Source organism: Anabrus simplex, chromosome 5 (genome assembly GCF_040414725.1).
Source record: "Anabrus simplex isolate iqAnaSimp1 chromosome 5, ASM4041472v1, whole genome shotgun sequence".
NCBI classification, from domain to species: Eukaryota; Metazoa; Arthropoda; class Insecta; order Orthoptera; family Tettigoniidae; genus Anabrus; species Anabrus simplex.
The window spans coordinates 37,343,882-37,364,865 of NC_090269.1; the positions used below are offsets into that span (position 1 = coordinate 37,343,882).

Genomic DNA, 20,984 nt, shown 5'->3' on the forward strand with positions numbered 1-20,984 from the left:
ACCTTCCCTGAGGGTTTATAAACTGTGGCTTTTCATGTCTCTTGGCCAATTGATCGTCATCTTACTAAGTGTGTGTGTGTGTCAAACAGGAGGCAGGCGGCCTCTTTCATCACGCAGCAGAACATTTACCAAGTAATGGCCACATAACATCTTTCTTGTTAGCTCCGCAGTTTAACCCGAGGGAAAGGTCTGAATCATTAACTATGTAACCTTCTTTTCTAAAATGTAACTTCTGCCGGCTAATGTAAAAAGGTTCATAAAATCTTTGACTGTAAATCGGGGATAAAGAGTGACGTACTCTTTCGAGCTCCCCTTCATCTTGGTTCAAGGTAACTACGTTTTGTAACTGTTTTTTCTTCCTTTCCGTAATGCATTAATTTATCCTTATACGAGTCACCTCAGTTGTTTGGGAATAGCCCCTGTTTCATCGGCCTAGTGCCCTTTAGGTTTTAAGAGTTCATGTCTAGGAGTGCAAGCATACGCCTCCATTCATTTTGTGTTTGGGCCATTTATTTAACCATTATTCTTGTTCCATGAAGGCCCAGTAGGTTGGGTATTAAATACCCCTGTATAATCATTTTCCTATTGTAAGTTATGCCTTGAGAGGCCAGGAATTGTAAGTTGATGTTGCCTTGAGTAGGCTTGGAAAACTGAGAGCCTGTTAGCTCTTTTTTCAAAGTAAGATTAATGAATGCCTCTTGAAGGCTAGATGTTGTAATTTTGGGAGCAAGTGCTCCTTGAATTAGGGGATTTCTGCCCTTGTATAAATTTGTGCTCTTTTGTAAATTTGAGCTAGGAGCTCAGGAAAAGTAAAGTGAGGGCTTGAAGCGCACGATCTGTTAATACCACTAATCTTGTCTTTCCTAGACTTGTTTAATGTTTGCTACTTGTACCTGTAAAAATTGTTAAATTTTGAGTTCTGAAAATATATCCTTCAGTTTAAGCTTTTAATTAATTTTGACATTTAGTTAGACCCATTCACCCCAGCACCTTCTTTAACCTCTTTCTGCTCCATGGGTAACCCCGTAACAATAATAATAACAATAATGTTATTTGTTCAATGCCATTCTAACTGCTAATAGTCACAGCAGACTCCCAGATGTCAGAATTTTATCCCACAGGAGTTCCTTTTTAATGCACCAGAACATGAAAACATGGAGTTGTCGTATTTAAATATCCACAGTACTACTGACCTCAGGCAGGATTGAACCTGTTACCTTGGGAACAGAAGGGCAATGACTGACTTACTTCTGCATCTCTGAGGTTGGCCCTGGTTCAGTTTATGAGGCGAATACAGTAGAGACTCTACTGTATTTGAATGAGGTATGAGCCGGATTAAATCCCGTGGAAGCCTCTAGGCAATCGAATTCCTCCCCCCTCCCATGTGAATTAACCCCTAGTAAGGTTTTTAAAAATGTTGCCATCTAATACTTGTAATAAACCAATTTCATTATGAAAACAAACTAGTGCTTTCAGCATTCAGTTCAAATAGAAATTGCCAATACATTATACGTTAAGAGAGTGCAGAAATGGAAAACTATCTGGCAGTAGGGTCTTTACCTGAATATTGTGCTGCCTATTTTTGACAAGGAATTCTAATTTGTTAAGACTTAGGTTGAGTCCATTTTTTTTTACAAACTGACAACTGGTGGAAGATGAACTTCTAAGAAACAAAGTGTAGCCTAGGTAAAAATGAAATATCGTATGACTTTTAGTGCCGGGAGATCCCAGGACGGGTTCGGCTCGCCAGATGCAGGTCTTTTGATTTGACTCCCGTAGGCGACCTGCGCGTCGTAATGAGGATGAAATGATGAAGACAACACATACACCCAGTCCCCGTGTCAGGGAAATTAACCAATGATGGTTAAAATTCCCAACCCTGCCGAGAATCGAACCCAGGACCCCTGTGACCAAAGGCCAGCATGCTAACCATTTAGCAATGGAGCCGGACTAGCCTAGGTAATGTGAAGCTGATGCATATTGTTCATCTCTATCTATTTATCAAGTGACTTGGCCACAAAGTTTGGCTCACAAAGTCAGGAAGGAGGTGGTGAGTTCGAACCCCACTGTTGGCAGCCCTGAAAATGGCTTTCCATAGTTTTCTGTTTTCATACCAGGTAAGTGCTGGGGCCGTATCTTAATTAAAACCATGGTTGCTTCCTTCCTAATTCCAGCACTGCCATAAGACCTGTGTCTATGTCAGTACAACATAAAACAAATATGGCAGCAAATACACTAACTCTACCTATTTAGTAATCTGGTATGGTACTAAGTTAGAGATATCGTCAGTTACCGTATGTGTGTGTGTACAGTAGAATTTGTCAGAACTTATAATTGTTAGTTTGCATCAGTGTGTGTAATTGTTCTTTCATCTTCAGACTGGGGTTGGTACATCTGCAATTCAACTAAGGTACAGGTTCAGTACTGACGTAGACTGCGAGTGGAAGAACACCAATTCCCCTCTCATTGTATATTGGGGCTATTACTCTGAAGGTTTGTTTATGGGGATATCAGTCAAGAGAATGGATTAACTGCAATTCTTAAGGTCAATTACTCCACCTGTGTGTGGAAACGGTGGAATAACATCCATGTATCCCCTGCCCCCATTTTAAGAGGCAACTAAAAGGTGCCCCAGAGGCTCTTAAATTTGGCGCGTGGGTTCCGGTGGAAGACCTTAGGCAATCAAAAACTTCCTCCCACCCATAGCTGTGTCCTAGCATTGCTTCCACTTACTTGGGCCTGACTCCTCACTTTCATCTATTTTATCCAAACTCCTTTGACCAACATTATTAGAGAATTCAAGGGCTAGGGAGCCTTTCATTTTCATGCCCTTCATGGCCCTTGTCTTTCTTTGACTGATATCTTCATTTTTCAAAATGTCCACAATCACCTTAAGGTCAGTTAATGCTCATCATCATCATCATCATCATCATCATTTTACAGTTCCAGTTTTCCGGGTACTGCTGGCGAGCCTCTTCCATTCTGTCTTATTTAGATATGTTCTATTGTTAATGACGTCCTCCAGTGTCCTTCCCCGACCTGCAACGTCCATCTTTACGATGTCCACCCAGTGGGTTCTTGGTATTCCCACCATCTGTTTCCTTGCCACATGTCGCTCCAAGTTAACATATGCTGTCCTTGTTGGCTCCATCCTCATTACATGCCCAAACCACCTCAGTCTGTACATGCTGATCTGATCTAACAATGATGTAACAATCCCAGCTTCCTTCCTAACCACATCATTCCTCAACTTGTCCAGTTTGGCTTTTTGAATTGTGGACCTAAGGATCTTCATTTTGGATGCCTGCAACCTTGATGAGTCTTTCTTAGTGAGGGTGCACTTGGTATGAAGTACTGATTGAACATCACCAGCTTTGATTTTGTTGGTACTTTGGGATCCCGGAAGAGTGTTTGTACCTGTCAGTAAAAGTGAGAGCTCTTCTCCACTCTATTTGCCACCTCCTTTGTGGCTAGTGTATCTCGAGATATTAGCCTACACTGCTGAGGTATGTAGAGCTTTCCACACTTTCTAGTGGATGGTTTCCTAGCATGATGTTCACTGGTTGTCCCTCTCTATTTATTGCCATCACTGCTGTTTTGAGTTTGCTTATCTTGAGATTGAATCCCTGGAACTTAACCTTCCATTCATTGAGTCTCGACTGTACTTAATGCTTATGAAAATAAATGTACCATATCTGTTGAGTCCTCATTGCTGTGAAGATTCATCTCACTTCATAACCGAACCAGTAGAGAAACGGAACAAGGTTTGGACATCTATCTGTTGAGTTCTCATTCTGAACATCTTCTCCATTCTCATTCTTCTTCCACATCTTTTCTTATGAAGGGGTATCAGCAAATAACCGGAATGATTTTTTTGTGTTTCAATAATCCTGCGCTGGAGGCAGCCAAATAAAACACATTAAAATTATATTTTAATAATCTTACAATAGAGAATAATCCCTTTGTTTGTATAATTTGACAATATATTGCACATTATCTACCTGCTGTAATTACATTTATATTAGTTATTCGTAGGTTTTAAATTTTATTTGAGGGGTTCTGAATTTTTATTTTGGCAGGCGGGTCTGTATCACACCCGTTACACCCCTTTAAAGCTGTTGGGTCCAGCTCCTTGGCTTGATGGTCAGCATTGAGCCCTCAGTTCAGATTGTCCCAGGCTTGATTCCTGACCAAGTTGGGGATTTCAACCATGTCTGGTTAATAAATCTGACTTGAGGACTAAGCATGTCACTCACCTCAAGCTTTTCACTTGCAGGGGAACAACTGAGGAAGGAGGCCATGTTCGCTGTACCCAACATGGATCTCAAATTGCAGCAGCACGCTTCAATTACATTTTATGTTCTCCTGGACAAAACTCCAACACAAACAGTGGAAATGATGCAGCAAGCTTACAGAGAGGAAACCATAGGAAAGACACAAGTTTTTGAGTGGCGCAAAACGCTTTAAGGAGAGTAAAACTGATCTTGAGGATGCTCTATGCCCCGGAAGACACTCAGTTTCGAAAATCAACATCAATGTGAACGCAATTGATGTCATGTTGTGGGAAGACCGCTGTTTAACCATTGCTGGAATGATAAACATCTCCTATGGATCATCTTAAGACATTATACACAATGTTCAAGAGCGTAGAAAAATGTCCGCGATGTGGATGCCATGTTGGATGAATGATGAACAGAAGGCTCACTGTGTAAAGGCATGTCAAGAATGGAAAGGGAGACTTTGGCAGGAACCAGATTTTTTGGAAGGGTTATCAAATGTGACGAGTCCTAATTCCATCATTACGACTCAGAGACAAAACATCAAAAATGTCCAGTGGAAACATCCTTCCAGTCCAAGACCCAAAAAGGCCAAAGTTCAGGCGAGTGCAGGGAAAGTCATGCACCTTGTCCTTTTTGATAAGCAGGGTATTGAGTAATCATACACTGAAAAAGCAATGTACTGTTACTGCTGATTACTATTGTGAAGTGCTAAAGGGGCCACTGAAAAGAAAAATTGCAGGAAAAGAACAAACTTTGTTCAAACGGTACCAGGACAGTGCACCTGCGCGTCGGCAATAAAGAAAGACACAAGACACAATAACCTAATTGGGCATTGAGGTGATGCCACATCCACCTTATTCACCGGACCTAGCACCATGCAACTTCTACCTATTTCCTGCAGTGCAAAAGGAACTTCAGGGTCATCATTTTTAAAGTGATCAAGAAGTAAACAATGCAATTTTGGATGTACTCAACAGACTATCAAGAAAATGCTTCGGGGAGTGCTTTGAACAGTAGAATGAATACTGGAACCATTGTATTGTGTCTGGGGGAGAATACTTTGAAGGTCTGTAAGTGAATTTGAATAAAGTTAGCCAGTATTTTGCTGTAATAAAATCATTCTGGTTATTTTTTGACACCGCGTCGTACATACATGGATGCAATGTACAGTATGTCGTTCATGTGAATCTGGCTCAATTTTATAGCATGATGCCTTTCCTGATGCCAATCTTGTGTGAAGAGATGTATTTGCTATTGTGTACTTCTTTCGTGGTTGGTAGTGCAATGAATTGAATGTAAATAAAGAGGAATTTATTAAGATGAACACAAACACCCAATCCTCAAGTCAGATTTATTAACCAGACATGGCTGAAATCCCCAACTTGCTCAGGAATCAAACTTGGGACAGTCTGAACTGAGGGCTCAATGCTGACTATCAAGCCAAGAAGCTGGACCCAACAGCATCAAAGGGGCGTAACAGATGTGATACAGACCCGCCTGCCAAAATAAAAATTCAGATCCCCTCAAATAAAATTTAAAACCTACGAATAACTAATATAAATGTAATTACAGCAGGTAGATAATATGCAATATATTGTCAAATTATATAAACAAAGGGATTATTCACTATCGTAAGATTATTAAAATATAATTTTAATGTGTTTTATTTGGCTGCCTCCGTGATTTAATGGCTAATCTGCTGAACCATACACCACTTAGTTGTTTGTACTTAAAATTGGTTTCATTTTACAATGACTACGGAACTATACTCTGTAACTGATACCGAAGTCTCAGTTATAATACGAGGGCAAGTCAATAAGTATCTGCAATCAATTTTTATAATTTATTACAAAAAGAGTACACACATTTTGTTGATATCATTTTCCAACATAGTCACCCTGCTTTTCAGTGTACATGGCCCAACATTTCACAAGCTTTCTGATACCCTCTGTGAGTTTGAGCTGTGTGGGCGGGGGTCTGTGGGCGCGTATTGGGATGCAACCAAAGAAATCCTTCCGACAATCGACCTCTGCATTTGTTGTGAATTTCAGCTTGTTTACCAGCGTATCACTGAAATGTTCACTGTTTAATGTTTCCCCCTTCTCCTCATAATGTTCCAGTATTGGCCCTTGAGAGTCCCAAAACACTGTGAGCATCACTTTTCCTGCAGAAGGTTGACTCTTGAATTTCTTTTTGACTGGGGATCCATGATCCTTCCATTCCATGTTCTGACGTTTGCTCTCTAATTCGAAGTGGTAAACCCATGTTTCATTTCCAGTGATGATCCGTTTCAGAAACGTTTCACCTTCGTTAGCATGGCGGTCCAGTAGGTGCTGACAGATTCTTACACGATTGTGCTTCTGCTCTTCATTGCGTTGTTTTGGAACCTATTAGAACAGACTTTGTAAAAGTTAAGCCTGTTTTGTATGATTTCATATGCAGAACCATGGCTAATGTGCATATGGTTTGCCACGTCATCGACAGTCACTCGTTTGTTATTCAGGATCATATCACGCATTTGTTTAATATTGGCATCAGTTATGGCTGCAGATGGACACCCAGATCTTTCCTCATCCTTCATGCTTGTGCAACCCCTTTTGAACTGTTCAGTCTACTGGTAAACACTTTGCTGTGGCAAAACATTGTCCCCGTATTGTGCTGAAAGTCTTCTATGAATTTCTGCTCCTGGTACACCCTCCGATCACAAAAATTAGATTACAGAATGCTGTTCATCCTTGGTGCAAACAGAGAGTGGCGCGGCCATCTTTACGTCGCAACAGCACAAGCTGTACTGATCTGATAATGCTGAAACCTATCACAGACGAAGACAATGGTGCCATCTAGCAGCTGGTAAGCTCACAATGCCATAGAGCCAACCTAAAGACAATTAGAGCAAAATTGCAGATATTTATTGACTTGCCTATGTAATTTATTCAATTACAACACAGAAAAATACAAGGTTGGGACAAAAGTCATGGCAACTATTTTTTCTTTTGAAGATACCAGTCTGGTTAGAAAATGTGACATATACAGACGAAAGGACAAGGTGTTAACTACATGTGTGGACAATGAATAGCACTGAAATATCGTAACACACTAATTTATTACGGTAGTATACAGGGTAATATGGCCTTCCCGGTGCAAAAGAATGACAACATAGTACGCATAAAGTTGACATGACAAATCTGGGCCTGAAGACCCTCAAAGTAGTCCCCTGCTACTGACACCACACGCTGTCAACGATGTTGGAGGTGCTAACTACCATCTGCCTCAGCATTTGCTGCACCATGTGTGAATCGAGTCACCTGTTGGCGCACAGCATTAGCAATGTCCTCTCGTGTTGCAAACCGCTTACCACGTAGTGGTTCCTTAATCTTTCGAACAAGATCATAGTCACAGGGCAAATGTCGGGAGAGTACAGTGGGTGCTCTAATTCTTCCCATCCCCAACGACACAGTAGCTGACCTACACACTCTGCTTTATGTGGTTTTGCATTGTCGTGCAGGATTATTGCACTGTCCACAAGATCTGGATGTTTCTCCCGAACGCCACGTCGTACCTGTCGCACCAGGAAGTCCCTGTAGTACTGTGCGGTCACTGTTCTGCCATGTGGAACAAAGTGGCAAACAATGACATCCCTGACATCATACGCATATGGTACTGTACGGTATGGTAGGGTATTATTCCCAAGGGCTTCCACTAATTCACTGTGACATTCCATCGCATTACTTCCATCTCGCACGACACTCACCAACTGACTGATTTCACAGCCCTCGCTGCACTACTACCAGCTATCACAGAGCCATCTGTTGTTCTGCATACACACTATGCCTGCAGAACTTCCACATGACACATATACGTTTGTGATCCGTTCACGTATCTACAAGAAAAAAAATAGTTGCCATGACTTTTTCCCCAGTCCTCGTATATGAAGAAAATTAAATCCAAAACTGTTCAAATAAAGTTTGAGAAATATCAAACAGCACAACTTACAAGCCTTCATGCAAAGAGAGCTACTTCAAAACTGAATTGACTGAGTGTTACTACACCTACTTTTTATTAGTATTATACACTGTACATTGTTGTCGAATAAATAATAACATTTAAATGTTCAGCAAAAGTTTTGCATAATATGATCTCGGATGCACTACACATCAAGAAAGTATCATTTTCTTATAAAAATATGATATTTTGGTACCAATTTTTATTGCTGTGATTATTTTTTAAATAATTTGGTGTAAGTCTTTTGTGAGAAACATGTCACGGTGTTGCAAGAAACGGCAAGGGCAAGCATTGTTTACAACACTGTGCTGTAATAACTGCTGTTACGTGCAACCAAATGACAATTCTTCTACATGAAAATAGTAAAACAAACTATTTAGACTGATTCTACAAAACTACCAGGATCATATCTGTGCAAAGTACATTAGGCTAGATATATATATTCATTTACTTTTGTGAGGGGTCTCTGGGGCCCCACAAGACCCGGGACTACCTGCATTGCAAGCCCTGCAGAACCTAACATTATGCCCCTGCAGCTTTACAATTAACTGCCATAAAAATTGCATATGTCTTTGATGAAGCATGTAAGGAAAATGAGAATTAAAGTTATTTCCTATTGCTTTCCTCTTAAGCCAGAAGTTTTTGCATATTAGTCTGCCACACCTACACAAACCAATCCTACAAGCAACACTTTCATGTTATTTGTTGGAGAGAATGGCTGCATAGGGATTGTTTATACTAGCTCACTCATCTGACCCTATCATATTCTGAAAGGAAAAAATCAGATAGATTGATGAAGTACTTAAGTTGTTGTAGCCTATGCTCCTCACTAAATTGCACTGTATGCTATATCTAGAGGCATGACTGGTTTTGAATTAATTTATGTACGATTTTGCAGAAAAGAAACAATATTTTGCATTATTCCACAAACTAGGACTTTCTCATCACTTGAATTTTGCTTTAATAATTTTCTAAAATTAGTCCTAAAAAGTTTCACTCATTTAATGCATGAATTATTTATGTGAAATATATATATGTATAAACGGAAACAATATTGATATAATCATTCATTACTCTTTATTACAATGCTAATTAAGATTACATAATAAATTACCCTCTCACCCTATATGGCCATACCATTAAGCGATTTCCTAGAATATTTAAACTAACACTAACTTCTGTCGACCATGCAAGTGGCCGCGTGGTTTGGGTCACGTAGCTGTGAACTTGCATTCGGGAGATAGTGGGGTTCGAACCCCAATGTCGGCAGCCCTGTAGATGGTTTTCCATTGTTTCCCATTTTCACTCCAGGCAAATGCTGGGGCTGTATCTTAATTAAGGCCATAGTCACTTCCTATCCACTCCTAGCCCTTGCCTGTCCCATCATCACCATAAGAGTCCGGCTCCATGGCTAAATGGTTAGCGTGCTGGCTATTGGTCACAGGCGTCCCGGGTTCGATTCCTGAGAGGGTCGGGAATTTTAACCACCATTGGTTAATTTCCCTGCCACGGGGGCTGGGTGTATGTGTTGTCTTCATCATTATTTCATCCTCATCACGACGCGCAGGTCGCCTACGGGAGTCAAATCAAAAGACCTGCACCTGGCAAGCCAAACCCGTCCTGGGATCTCTTGACACTAAAAGGCATACGCAATTTCATTTCATTACCAAGTGACCTATCTGTGTCAGTGCGACGTTAAGCAAATTGTAAAACAAACAAAAAAAACTGTCAAATTGAGAAGTCCTTATTCTGTCTTCCATTTTGGTTTCTCTTTACACATGTAATATTGGAATACAATTTCACCCTCGTTATTTTTCATTAATTTTGCTGCAGTTTTGCACTTATCACAAAATAGGTAAATTTTCCTTTAATTTGTTGTAATTTTCAGATATGAAATAATTGTTTACTTAACCATAATCATATGATTCATTAAGATTTAATCATATGATTCATTAAGATTTCTCAAAACTGCTTCAAAATAATTTTTTGTCAAATTTATTGTTAAAGCAAAATAATCATGCCTCTTACCAGAGATAGGCCTAGATATGGACCTATTCCCTGATCATATGGTTAGATGCCTGAATTTCACCACTCAGTAAAGGTGATGATAATTTTCTTAATAGCAAGTACATCTAGATAACCACACCTCCTAACTCTTAAGTAGATGTGAATAAGGAAGCAGTCCAATTATTTGTACAATGAAGGTAATGACAGGCTAAAGGGAAGGGCCACATAGTGTGTGAAAAAGAAACACCATTTTATAGATGTAGAATGTCTCAGACAAATATAAGAAATAGAAATGCTCCTAAATCTTGAAGAACTCCAGAATTCACAACAAAATTATAAGAACATGTATCCTGTGTAACTTAACAACTAACTTCTGTTATGGGTAAAACATTTACATATTACTACAGTTAATATTTATTTGCATGTCTTTAAAAGGAAGCTTATTCTGTGGAATGAAGAAACATGTACAGTACACTGTATTAATGTAATTTATCTTTGCTCATAAACACAAAGCATGTACAGTTAATATTAAAAAGCTGTGCTCTTTTTTTTCTTTCCAGGGTCGCACATTCAGTGGACTGATTCAAAGCTTCCTGTCTTCATACAAGGAACTCAACGACATATATTTGCCCCTCTATGAGACTGAAGCTGGCCGCAAGGTATATGAAGAGACTCTACAGTCTGTAAAAGATAACTTTCCTCAGTATGTTCGAGAAATGGAAGGAACAGCAGATGGTGCTGGAGTCCCTTTTCATAAGGTATGATATTGGACCTGTTGTATTTATTTTGTTTGTGATTTAAAAACCCACTTAAATTAGTAGGGTACTGGTAGTAGGGAATTCATACCAGAAATATCAATATAAGAAACGAAATCTTAAACGAAATCTTAATTATAGTATTGTAAGTTGAATTTTGGTAGCTGTACATTAAATTAACTAATTATGTCTGAAATAATAAGAATGTACAGATTATACAAAGCAGGAGAGCTTTTTGTATTAGAGGAATTTTCCCACCTTAAAATAATGGACCTTTATATCTTCAAATGTCATTTCTGAGGAGATCTGTGGCATTGTTTGGAAGTAAGATAATGACTTGTATACACAGAAAGAATACTGAAATTTTGTAGATGAAGTATTACCAGTGTTGCCAATTTAGTGGTTTTTCCCACCAAATCTAGTGATTTTGGATGCTTGTCTGATAGGAAATTTTTGCATTTAGTCACTAGCAGATATTTTGGTGGATTTCAGAAGTATTTTGGTGGTAATTTGGTGGTTTTATATTTTCTCTTAAAATCACTTAATAAATTTAAAGGAATGTTTCATTTATCTCTTTGCCTGTCAAATAATAAGGAACTTGCTATATAGGATTCCAGAAAACACTAATGCTGTGAGGAATGTATCACTTCTTCCAGTGTCAAATGCACGTAAGTTGTTTAGGGAGTCATTGATTCCCCTTCTTGAATCATATAACTTGGATGCCAGCGTAAAGATTAATATATCAGTTCGAAAAATGTGTCTTTTGTAAAATTGTCTCAAGCCATGGACACTGTTAATTTCTGGTGTAAAGTGATGAAATACTGCAGTGCAAGTTAACGCAAATCCATTTCAGAAGATGGCAAAATTTGTACTGCCGTGCCTAGTGTTGTCACGGTCAAAAGTGGAATTGAAGGGAATTTTTAGTCAGTAGAACATTATTAAAACTATACTGACAAAAAAGTCAGGGATGTTCTTCATGTTATCTTAGGAACAATGATATAATCAGATCGACCGAGAAAATTTTTCTTTTCGAGAAAATGATGTTACTTTGTTACTTCTGGGTGCGCGTTTCAAAATGACAAACTTGCTGTATTTGCTATGCCAGAGAGCCAGCCCCTGCCTGTTGCCATGTGTTAGAGGAGGGAAGGGAGGGGAAGTGGGAAGTGGTAGACCGAGGTAAGGCTCGGTGCGAATGCATAAGTTTCTGGTTTGTTTCACATAGTCACTTCCCAGCCCCAGTAGACAGTGTACAGTTTGTTCTGCATGAGTTGACTATTATGGGAACACCATAAAAAGAGAAGATGAACTTGTACCAAGAATACAGGCAGTTTTCCAGGTCATTCGTGACACACCACACATCCTGAACAGAGTCTAAAGGTCGCTAATACACCATTGTGAACTGTACATCGAAGTAGTAGGGATGCATATTGAACATCTACTGTAATCAAACCATTGGGCGTACTGTTTCCTTTGTTCAGTATTTTATTCCATTTACAATGTTGTGACTGAAGGAATACACAATCGTGAGGTGGCAGCGTTGCGTCTTCGAGCATGTTAAATAATAAAGAACGTTACTGTAACCAACAGATGAGAGGAGAAACGATCCGCTGCATTCCCTGACTGACAAGTGTGTCTTAATTACAGTGTGTTCCTGTACTGTGGCTGTTTATTAAACACACTGTGGATATTGCCTGTATGGGATAAAGACAATTTTGTTCAAGTTGAAAGATGGAACTTGTGCATACAGGTGAAGCATTATCTCTGTCTACATCATGCACCCCACTTCCCCTCCCTCCCCTTCTCTTCCCTGAAGCACGGCAGTAGCTTGTGCTCTGACATATCAAATATGATGAGTTTGACAATTAGAATCTCGTGTCCAGAAATAACAAAATAACCTTTGCCAATCCGATTGCACCATCGTTCTTAAAAAAAAACATAAGAGTACCCCCGATTTTTCTTTTGTCGGTATAGTTACGATACACCCTGTAGAATGACATCTGAAATGATAAATTTGCTTTTTTTAATTCAGGCAGGACTGAGAAGAAATAAAAAAATGCTTCCATTTGAATTACCAAAGTGTTACAACAGTAAGGAACTGTGAAAACATATCAGACATCTGTTTCTTCCTCTGTGCATTCTATCGAATTGTTAGGAAAAGACATCAGTGATCTCGGACTATTAGATAAGTTCACTTTGAAATATTTTTTGAATACTTTTAACCTTTGAAGCCGGCCTCGTGGTGTAGGGGTAGCGTGCCTGCCTCTTACCCGGAGGTCCCGGGTTCGATTCCTGGCCAGGTCAGGGATTTTTACTTGGACCTGAGGGTTGGTTCGAGGTCCACTCAGCCTACATGATTAGAAATGAGGAGCTATCTGACGGTGAGATAGCGGCCCCCGTCTAGAAAGCCAAGGATAATGGCGGAGAGGATTCGTCGTGCTGACCACACGACACCTCGTAATCTGCAGGCCTTCGGGCTGAGCAGCGGTCGCTTGGTAGGCCAAGGCCCTTCAAGGGCTGTAGTGCCATGGGGTTTGGTTTGGTTTTTAACCTTTGAGCTTCAAGGATATATTTAATTTTCATGTTGATATAGTAATCTCGTAACTCAACAAAGCTTGAGGAGAGGAGGTGTGGGGGGATTCTGGTGGTTTTCAGGCATTTACTTAGAGGGTAGTCCTATTCCACTGTTGGCAACACTTAGTGTTACATAAGAATTTTGAGGGATTATGAAGAATGAGATTCTATGTCAAGTAATTGAGGAAACAACTAAATAGACAGACATTATGGTACCAGGAAAGGAAATAGTGTTGATTTAATGCATGTGTTAAGTAAGTGTAGTGGGGTAGTGGGGAGAAGCCAAGAGATTTATATTATAATAATAATAATAATAATAATAATAATAATAATAATAATAATAATAATAATAATAATAATAATAATAATAATAATAATAATAATAATAATAATAATAATAATAATAATAATTTCTTTATTCTGCTTTACCCATAATTGGAGATTGCCTAGTGTGACAAAGCTTACAAAACATCTGATATTTGAAAGAAATACAAAAAATGGATCAGTTTCAGTTAAAGAAGTATACTTAAACTAGAATTGATTTGGATTAATCTACGTAATGTCAAATATGGAAACTACAATTAAGTCCTTTAAATTTTCATTTATAGATTAATGTGGTTACAGAGGTGCCAACTTTTGAATTGGGTTATCAGTAATATATACGAGGATAATCCCAAAAATAAGTTCTTCTATTGTTTTATAAATACAGAACTGTTAGTGTGACTGTTGGTCACAATATTGTGAAGAGTGTTTCCCGCGCTCGCATATAAACATGCGCACGCTGCACTGAGGCACTCAGTCTTGGCTTGGCAGCCATTGAGAATGGAGCTCCTGTTGGATGTTACTGCCAATTGCAAAGTGCGCGCAGTTATTCAGTTTTTGAACGCAAAATGTACTGAACCGATTGAAATCCATCGCCAATTGATGGAAGTGTATGGTGAGTCATGCATGAATGTCAAAAATGTTCATAAGTGATGTAGAGAGTTTACAACCGATCAGACTGAAATGCTCGACAAACGAACAAAGGAGCAGGAGACCGTCAATTTCCGTTGAAACAGTCGTGAAGGTTGAGCAAATCATGTGTGAAGATCGGCAGATCACCCTGGATGATCTCTGCACTTTGGTTCCTGAGGTTTCCCAAAGCACCGCTCACAACTTCCTGAACCACATGGTGGTGAGCAGGTATGACATGGGCATACAAAAACTGTCACAGCATCTACAAAAATGCATCGACCGAAATGGTGATTATGTAGTAAATAGCTAACTGTTCCATCTGTAAAATGATGTAAACCACTGTAGAAATAAACAGGTCTATGTATTTATTAAAAAAATGGAGACCTTACTTTTACCTTCGTATATTGTCAGCAAACTTTGACTCAAATTCAAAGCATACTTCTCCCTTCTCGATAATGACACTTCCTTTGCTCTTCCTGACATCAGTCTATTCTAAAGTACCATATATAATATTATACAATATTTGCACATTAACCTACTTGTTAGTTCTGTGATAAAACAATCTTTGTAACTGGTTATGCACTCAGCAGCTGCTTTTCGGTGCAGGTTTTCTTGAAGCATCCTTCTCTCTGTGATGAGATTGTTTTTTTTTCCTTCACCATAAGCAATTCCAATGTAGCTGTGTTTAATGAAGGCATGAATTGCCTGATTTTTCCTATCTAAACTGAAAACTCTTCCTGTGAGAGAGTTACTTTCAGGTACACTTAATACAGCAAATACAACATTACTTCAAGTTTTAGAGTGGAGAAGAGCAGAGTCCCAGAATTTCACAATGCTCACGGCTTGTGATAATGATGATTGTTTAAAGGAAGTAACAATCGAATAAGTATCATTGCCAGCTCACACGCAGTGAAACGAGGAGGGTTGAACAGTATTGCTCGGAAGGATTGGACATTTTTCCTTCATTCCTTTTTTGAAGAAGTTTTTTGTAGAATTTTTTCATGAGAATGTAGCTTTTCCGTAATAATTTTCTCTTTGACTGTAATGCCATAATATTGAGATGAAATCCGCAATAATTATGGACGATCCATAATAGTTGGTGCCCCTGTGGTTATGAGCCTTTCCACTGCTAATATGTTGAGCAACTATCAGAATGCTCCATGTTAAATTATTTAATAATATAAGTTCTAAATATATGAAAAGTGAGCAAAAATATAAGAAATGTCATCTGAACTGGCAAAAAAATTCCAGAATACCTTGCACAAAAATTAAGGACAGAAAAAACCAGAGTTTTCCAGTAGAGCCAAAAAATACACTATCCTATGAAATGTTTGATATTCACTCACTGATATCTGAGTACTCATATTCCGATTCAAGAATATCCACAGCTTCTATATTTTTGAACTCTGAAATAAGCACACACCATCCATTACTTGAAACCATTTTTACAAGCCCTGAACACAGGTGCTTTTCGGGACTGTAAATCTCAGTTGTATACTGAGCTGAATGCATTATTTCATATATTTAACGGCAGATACCGCTAAGATCCAGTCTGCATTTTGACTTATGGTCCATTATGTTCCTACTGGATGTAGTTTTTGGCCACTCAAGTTTGAAAACTAAAGGAAACTAGAAAAGTATCTATTTTCTTTTCAGAAGTTTAGTTGAAGTTGCCGACGGGATATCTCGGCCATAGCAAGGACGTGATGTACTACTGCGGATAAGATATCTAGTAGTAGACAACATTTTGAATGCCTAAGGGTGGTGAAATCTAGTGGAAATATGCTGAACTTTCTGAGGAGTACTTGATTTTCAAATTTATTAACAGATGTCACTACGTTTGATTTTGGAGTGCCTCCAAGGGACTTGGATTGTGTATAATTGAGTATTGTAACTGTTTAGGTTTCTTTTTTTAATAACTGTTAGGCTTTTCAGTCTGCCGAAACTAACTTTGAGTAAAAAAATTTATAAACTACCTGAGAGAGAAAACGTATGGTAACAGTATTACACCTAAAAAAAAAAAAACTTAATTCCAGTTAGTTTCGGCAGACTGAAAAGCCTAACAGTTATAAATTAACTGAGTTGAAACTGAATAGAGATGGCTTCAGGTATTACCAACAAAGAAAAAAGTTTAGGTTTAGGCACAAGAATGCTGTTTATTCTATATATGAACTGACATGCATGTAGCGATAGAAAGATATCAGCGTTCCCCTCTAGCATGTAGCAGTCAAGAGTTGAGCCATGTTTACCTTATTTTAATGTAGGATATTTTACTTTTATTTAATTTTTGTACCATGTAGGTTTTTAGGCTGTCTGCGGATGGAGTGGGTTTTTATTTCTTTATTTACAATTTGCTTTACTTCACACTGGCATGCATAGATCTTATGGCGACGATGGCACAGGAAATGCCTAAGAGCTGGAAGGAAGCGGACATGGCCTTAATTAAGGTGCAGCCCCAGCATTTGCCTTGTGCACAAAGGGAAACCATAGAAAACATCTTCAGGGCTGAGGTTTGAACCCACTATCTCCTGGATGAAAGCTCACAGCTTCGCGCCCCTAACCACATGGCCAACTTGCCTGGTGGATGGAGTGTTACCACCCAAGTGCATGTCATGTAATATTTTAAGGATGTTCAAGTGTGGACCCTCGTTTCCCTTGTTCACTTTGTTTTTAGGTGACTAAGGTTTTACAGTTATCTAAATTTTTCATCTTACATTTAGTCAGTAATTTTCTTTCCTGTCTTAGTCACCAACATAGCATGGCTTATCCCCTGTGTCACAGAGCCTTCTGCCCCATTATTTTTTTATGGCAAGTCATGTCATGGGATTGCTTGAGTAGTTCAACATCCCATTCTATATTGTTTTTGGCCTTTTCTATTTACCTTTACCTTATCATTCTTGGCCATTTAGTACGAGCTTATGCTCCTGTTTCTTTGGGATCTCTATGATTCATGTTGTTGCTCCTCGCCTGAATTAAGGGCACTGAGTGTCTAGTGGTGTAAAAGCTGTTAAACTTTTAAGTGTACTAGGAGGTACCTGGATGTAAATTCTAGGCCCATTCAGCCTTTTAAAGTCAAAATTGAGAGTATGACATCTTTCTGAAGTGAGATATTTATTCTTGGAAGCTCAAGCTTCTTCATTATGGAATATACCAAAGATATGAAATGGGAGCTATTTCTTCCCTGCTATTTATTGAGGTCTGGAGCTATGCAGTATTAAATACAAAGAGCTTCCTTATCTTCTAGTAAATCACAATGCACCATAAAAAAACACTTACGGTAGGTAGTGTTAGTTGGGTACATTGGATAGCATCACTCTCAATATTGTTGGATGCACTAGCAAGTGGTCAGCTGTTCCAAGAACTCTGTATTATCATAATGATAAAATAGTTCATCTATATATTAAAAGAGTTTACCAAAAACTGCTTTGGCAAATCCGTCTGTCTATTCTACTGGACTGATTTGTTTCATTTTTGTTTTATTATCTCCAGAATTACCTGCTGGTGAATCATGAGATACTGATAGGTCTCTAAGTTCAGTCAACCTTGAGTAATCATGAAATTAAATCATTAAACGATCACTCCAATAATTGCAGGCAAAGGCTTACCCTAACCCAGAATACATTCTGCACTTAGCAAGTTGCTAATATTTTGATATATGTGATTTTCATCCTTAGTAATACCATTGCATGCAGCTATGTTTGATCACTACCTGTCAAGCCAGAGAGTATAAACTTCCTCTGATCATGGAAAAATACTATCCCCTGCTAGATACTCTTTGATTCTCTAACCTTTCCCAGCTTCCAAATATATTCAACAGATGGCAGAACGTTCCTAATAACTTACATGCTGCTGAGATTTTAAAAAGTCTACATACAAACAGAACCCATCATACGCCTTAGACATTATCTGGGAACAACTATCGAAGGATAACCTAGCTACACTGGAAAGCAAAGCAAAGCAAAGTCATCTCCGTACAGGCCATGAAGGCCCTTGAAGGCATGGAAGGTAAAGGCTTCCACTATCCGTAACCCGGCACTTGATGGGGTAGAGTGGTTAGCTCTACGCCTGGCCGCCTTTTCCCCCGTAAATTAACCTGGTACTCATTTCTGGTGTAGGCTGAGTGAACCTCAGGGCCATGTACACCTCCGGGAGTGGAAATCTCATTTCTTAAATTTGATGACTTCCTGACGGGGATTCAAACCCACGTCCTTCTGGGCAAACTGAGCACACCTTTACCGCCTCGACCAGGCAGCCCCTTACACTGGAAAGAGTGTATCTTAAAAAAAATTCTCTGCCTGGCAATAAAATGATCCTTCAGGCCTAACCTATTAGCTTGTAAGACAACCATTCTATATATAAAAGAACTGTGATTAGAAATACCATCGCCTTCTACGACATAATACCAAGCTTTACATCAAGGACTGCAGGATAAAAAAAAGCAAATATATGGGTACATTTTTACCAAAGTGGCAGCATGATGATGTCAGAATGGATGAATTCTGATTATGAACTGCGGTATACCATAACACACTTCTTATTAAATATCCATAAAATCATTGAAAAGGGCATGCAAAACAATATGACTACGACAGGCATATCAAGACCAGTTATCCAACCTATTTATAATAAATGCTACGGAGCAGCATGGGTCCTCTAGTACTCATTGAAATTTGGTTAGTTTTGCGTATATGTGTGATCCATTTTGTGTTACAAATATTGATATTTATTGTTTGTTGGTAGTGATTAAGATCTGTGGTACTTATTTAATTATCTTGTAAAACACATACCATTTATTGTATGCTATTTTGAACAAAATCTAATACATAAAATTTTGGTTTAGCTGTTTCTATTGCATCTGGATGACATTGTATCAAATGTAATCCACGGCCCATCCAAGAGCCAGTATATTAATTGTAATGGCTGTTCTTCTATATGCTGCAATCAGCCAGGAGAGGTAAGTGATAATGACTCCAATCTTTATAATAAAATTATACCAGTAGAGTCAAAAAGGAACAAAACATATGTAGGAACTTTATTTTACAGAGGATATGAAGCCTTTTACAAAATAACATGTTCAAAGTAAGCCCTTCAGACAATGATACACTTCTGCTAGCATTTGTACCACTCTTTGAAACAGTCCTACAGGCCAACAGTGGTCACTTTCTGCAGAGCATATGTCACATTTTGTCTTCACCTCTTTGGGCAACATGAAGCTCCATCACTGAGCATGGTTTTGACTTTCAGAAACAGGTAGTAGTCCACTGGACCAATACCAGGGAAGTATGGAGGGTGGGGAAGGACAGGTATGTTGTGGAGCGACTAATCTGCAGGGGCATTGCTGTGATGCAAAACCCAATTCTGTCCTGGCAACAAATGAGGCCTTTTACATCACACTGGATCACAAAGATTTTGAATAATGATATCATATGTCACCTTAGAGACAGTTCCATCTTCAGGAATGAATTTGAAATGTACAAGTCCCTCAAATCAAAGAACACTTCAAGCATAACTTTTCCAGTAATGCTGGGAATATACCTACTCCAGGCAGGCAAGGCAGATCTATATCAAAGAGGTGCCAGTCAAAGTTTGGTTACTTTTTGACTCTACTGTACAGATTTAACTCTACCTCATATGTGCTGAGATAACTACTTCATTAGGGACAATGACTATACGATATTATTAGAGAGTTCATTTTATCTGAGAAAATTAAATATAAGGCTATATTTTTCATGTTGCTTAGTTAAAGTTCAGCAAACTTGTGCTTTTCAGTATTTTAACATTTTCTCATTCTCAAAAGGACTATTGTTTAATCATGTTGCGTTCTGTGCCAGATGAATGGAAGAAAGCAACTGTTGTTCCTGTGTTCAAAGATGACAGAGAAAATGTAGACAACTATCGCCCAGTCTCTATTACATCTCGTATGTGTAAATGCATGGAACACCTAATTGGTAAACATGTGCTGGATTTTCTGAATGAGAAAAACCTGTTGAATAACAACCAACATGGATTCCTCCCTCAAAAATCCTGTACTACACTTTTCACATCAGTAATTGATGACTGGAAACATTCCTTGGACTACTCTAATATCTCCCAAGTGGAGGACTGTGTTACTCTCCACTGGAGTAAGGCTTTTGATCAGGTATCTCATAAATGAATGTTGTTAAAACTTAAAAGTACCAGTATGACATTCAAGGTAAACTGCTGACATGGCTTTGATCTTTCCTGGTAGGTCGAACACAGTGCATTGTGTTCAGTGGGGCTAGGTCAAACCAAACTTTATAGTCACCTCAGGTGTGATATAGGGTAGTGGTTTTTTTTTTTTTTTTTGCTTTACGTTGCACCGACACAGATAGGTCTTGTGGCGATGATGGGACAGGAAAGGGCTAGGAGTGGGAAGGAAGCGGCCGTGGCCTTA

General features: G+C 38.8%; 1 protein-coding gene across 1 annotated transcript in view; it reads left to right on the plus strand.

The window, feature by feature from the left end:
- The window catches only part of t (C45 family peptidase tan), a 301,214-nt gene that overhangs the window by 246,817 nt on the left and 33,413 nt on the right, over positions 1-20,984 (plus strand). Inside the window, exons 2-3 of the mRNA XM_067146847.2 lie at positions 10,850-11,047; positions 19,410-19,523. Coding sequence (XP_067002948.1) covers positions 10,850-11,047; positions 19,410-19,523 — 312 coding nt within the window. The remainder of the gene's footprint in view (positions 1-10,849; positions 11,048-19,409; positions 19,524-20,984) is intronic.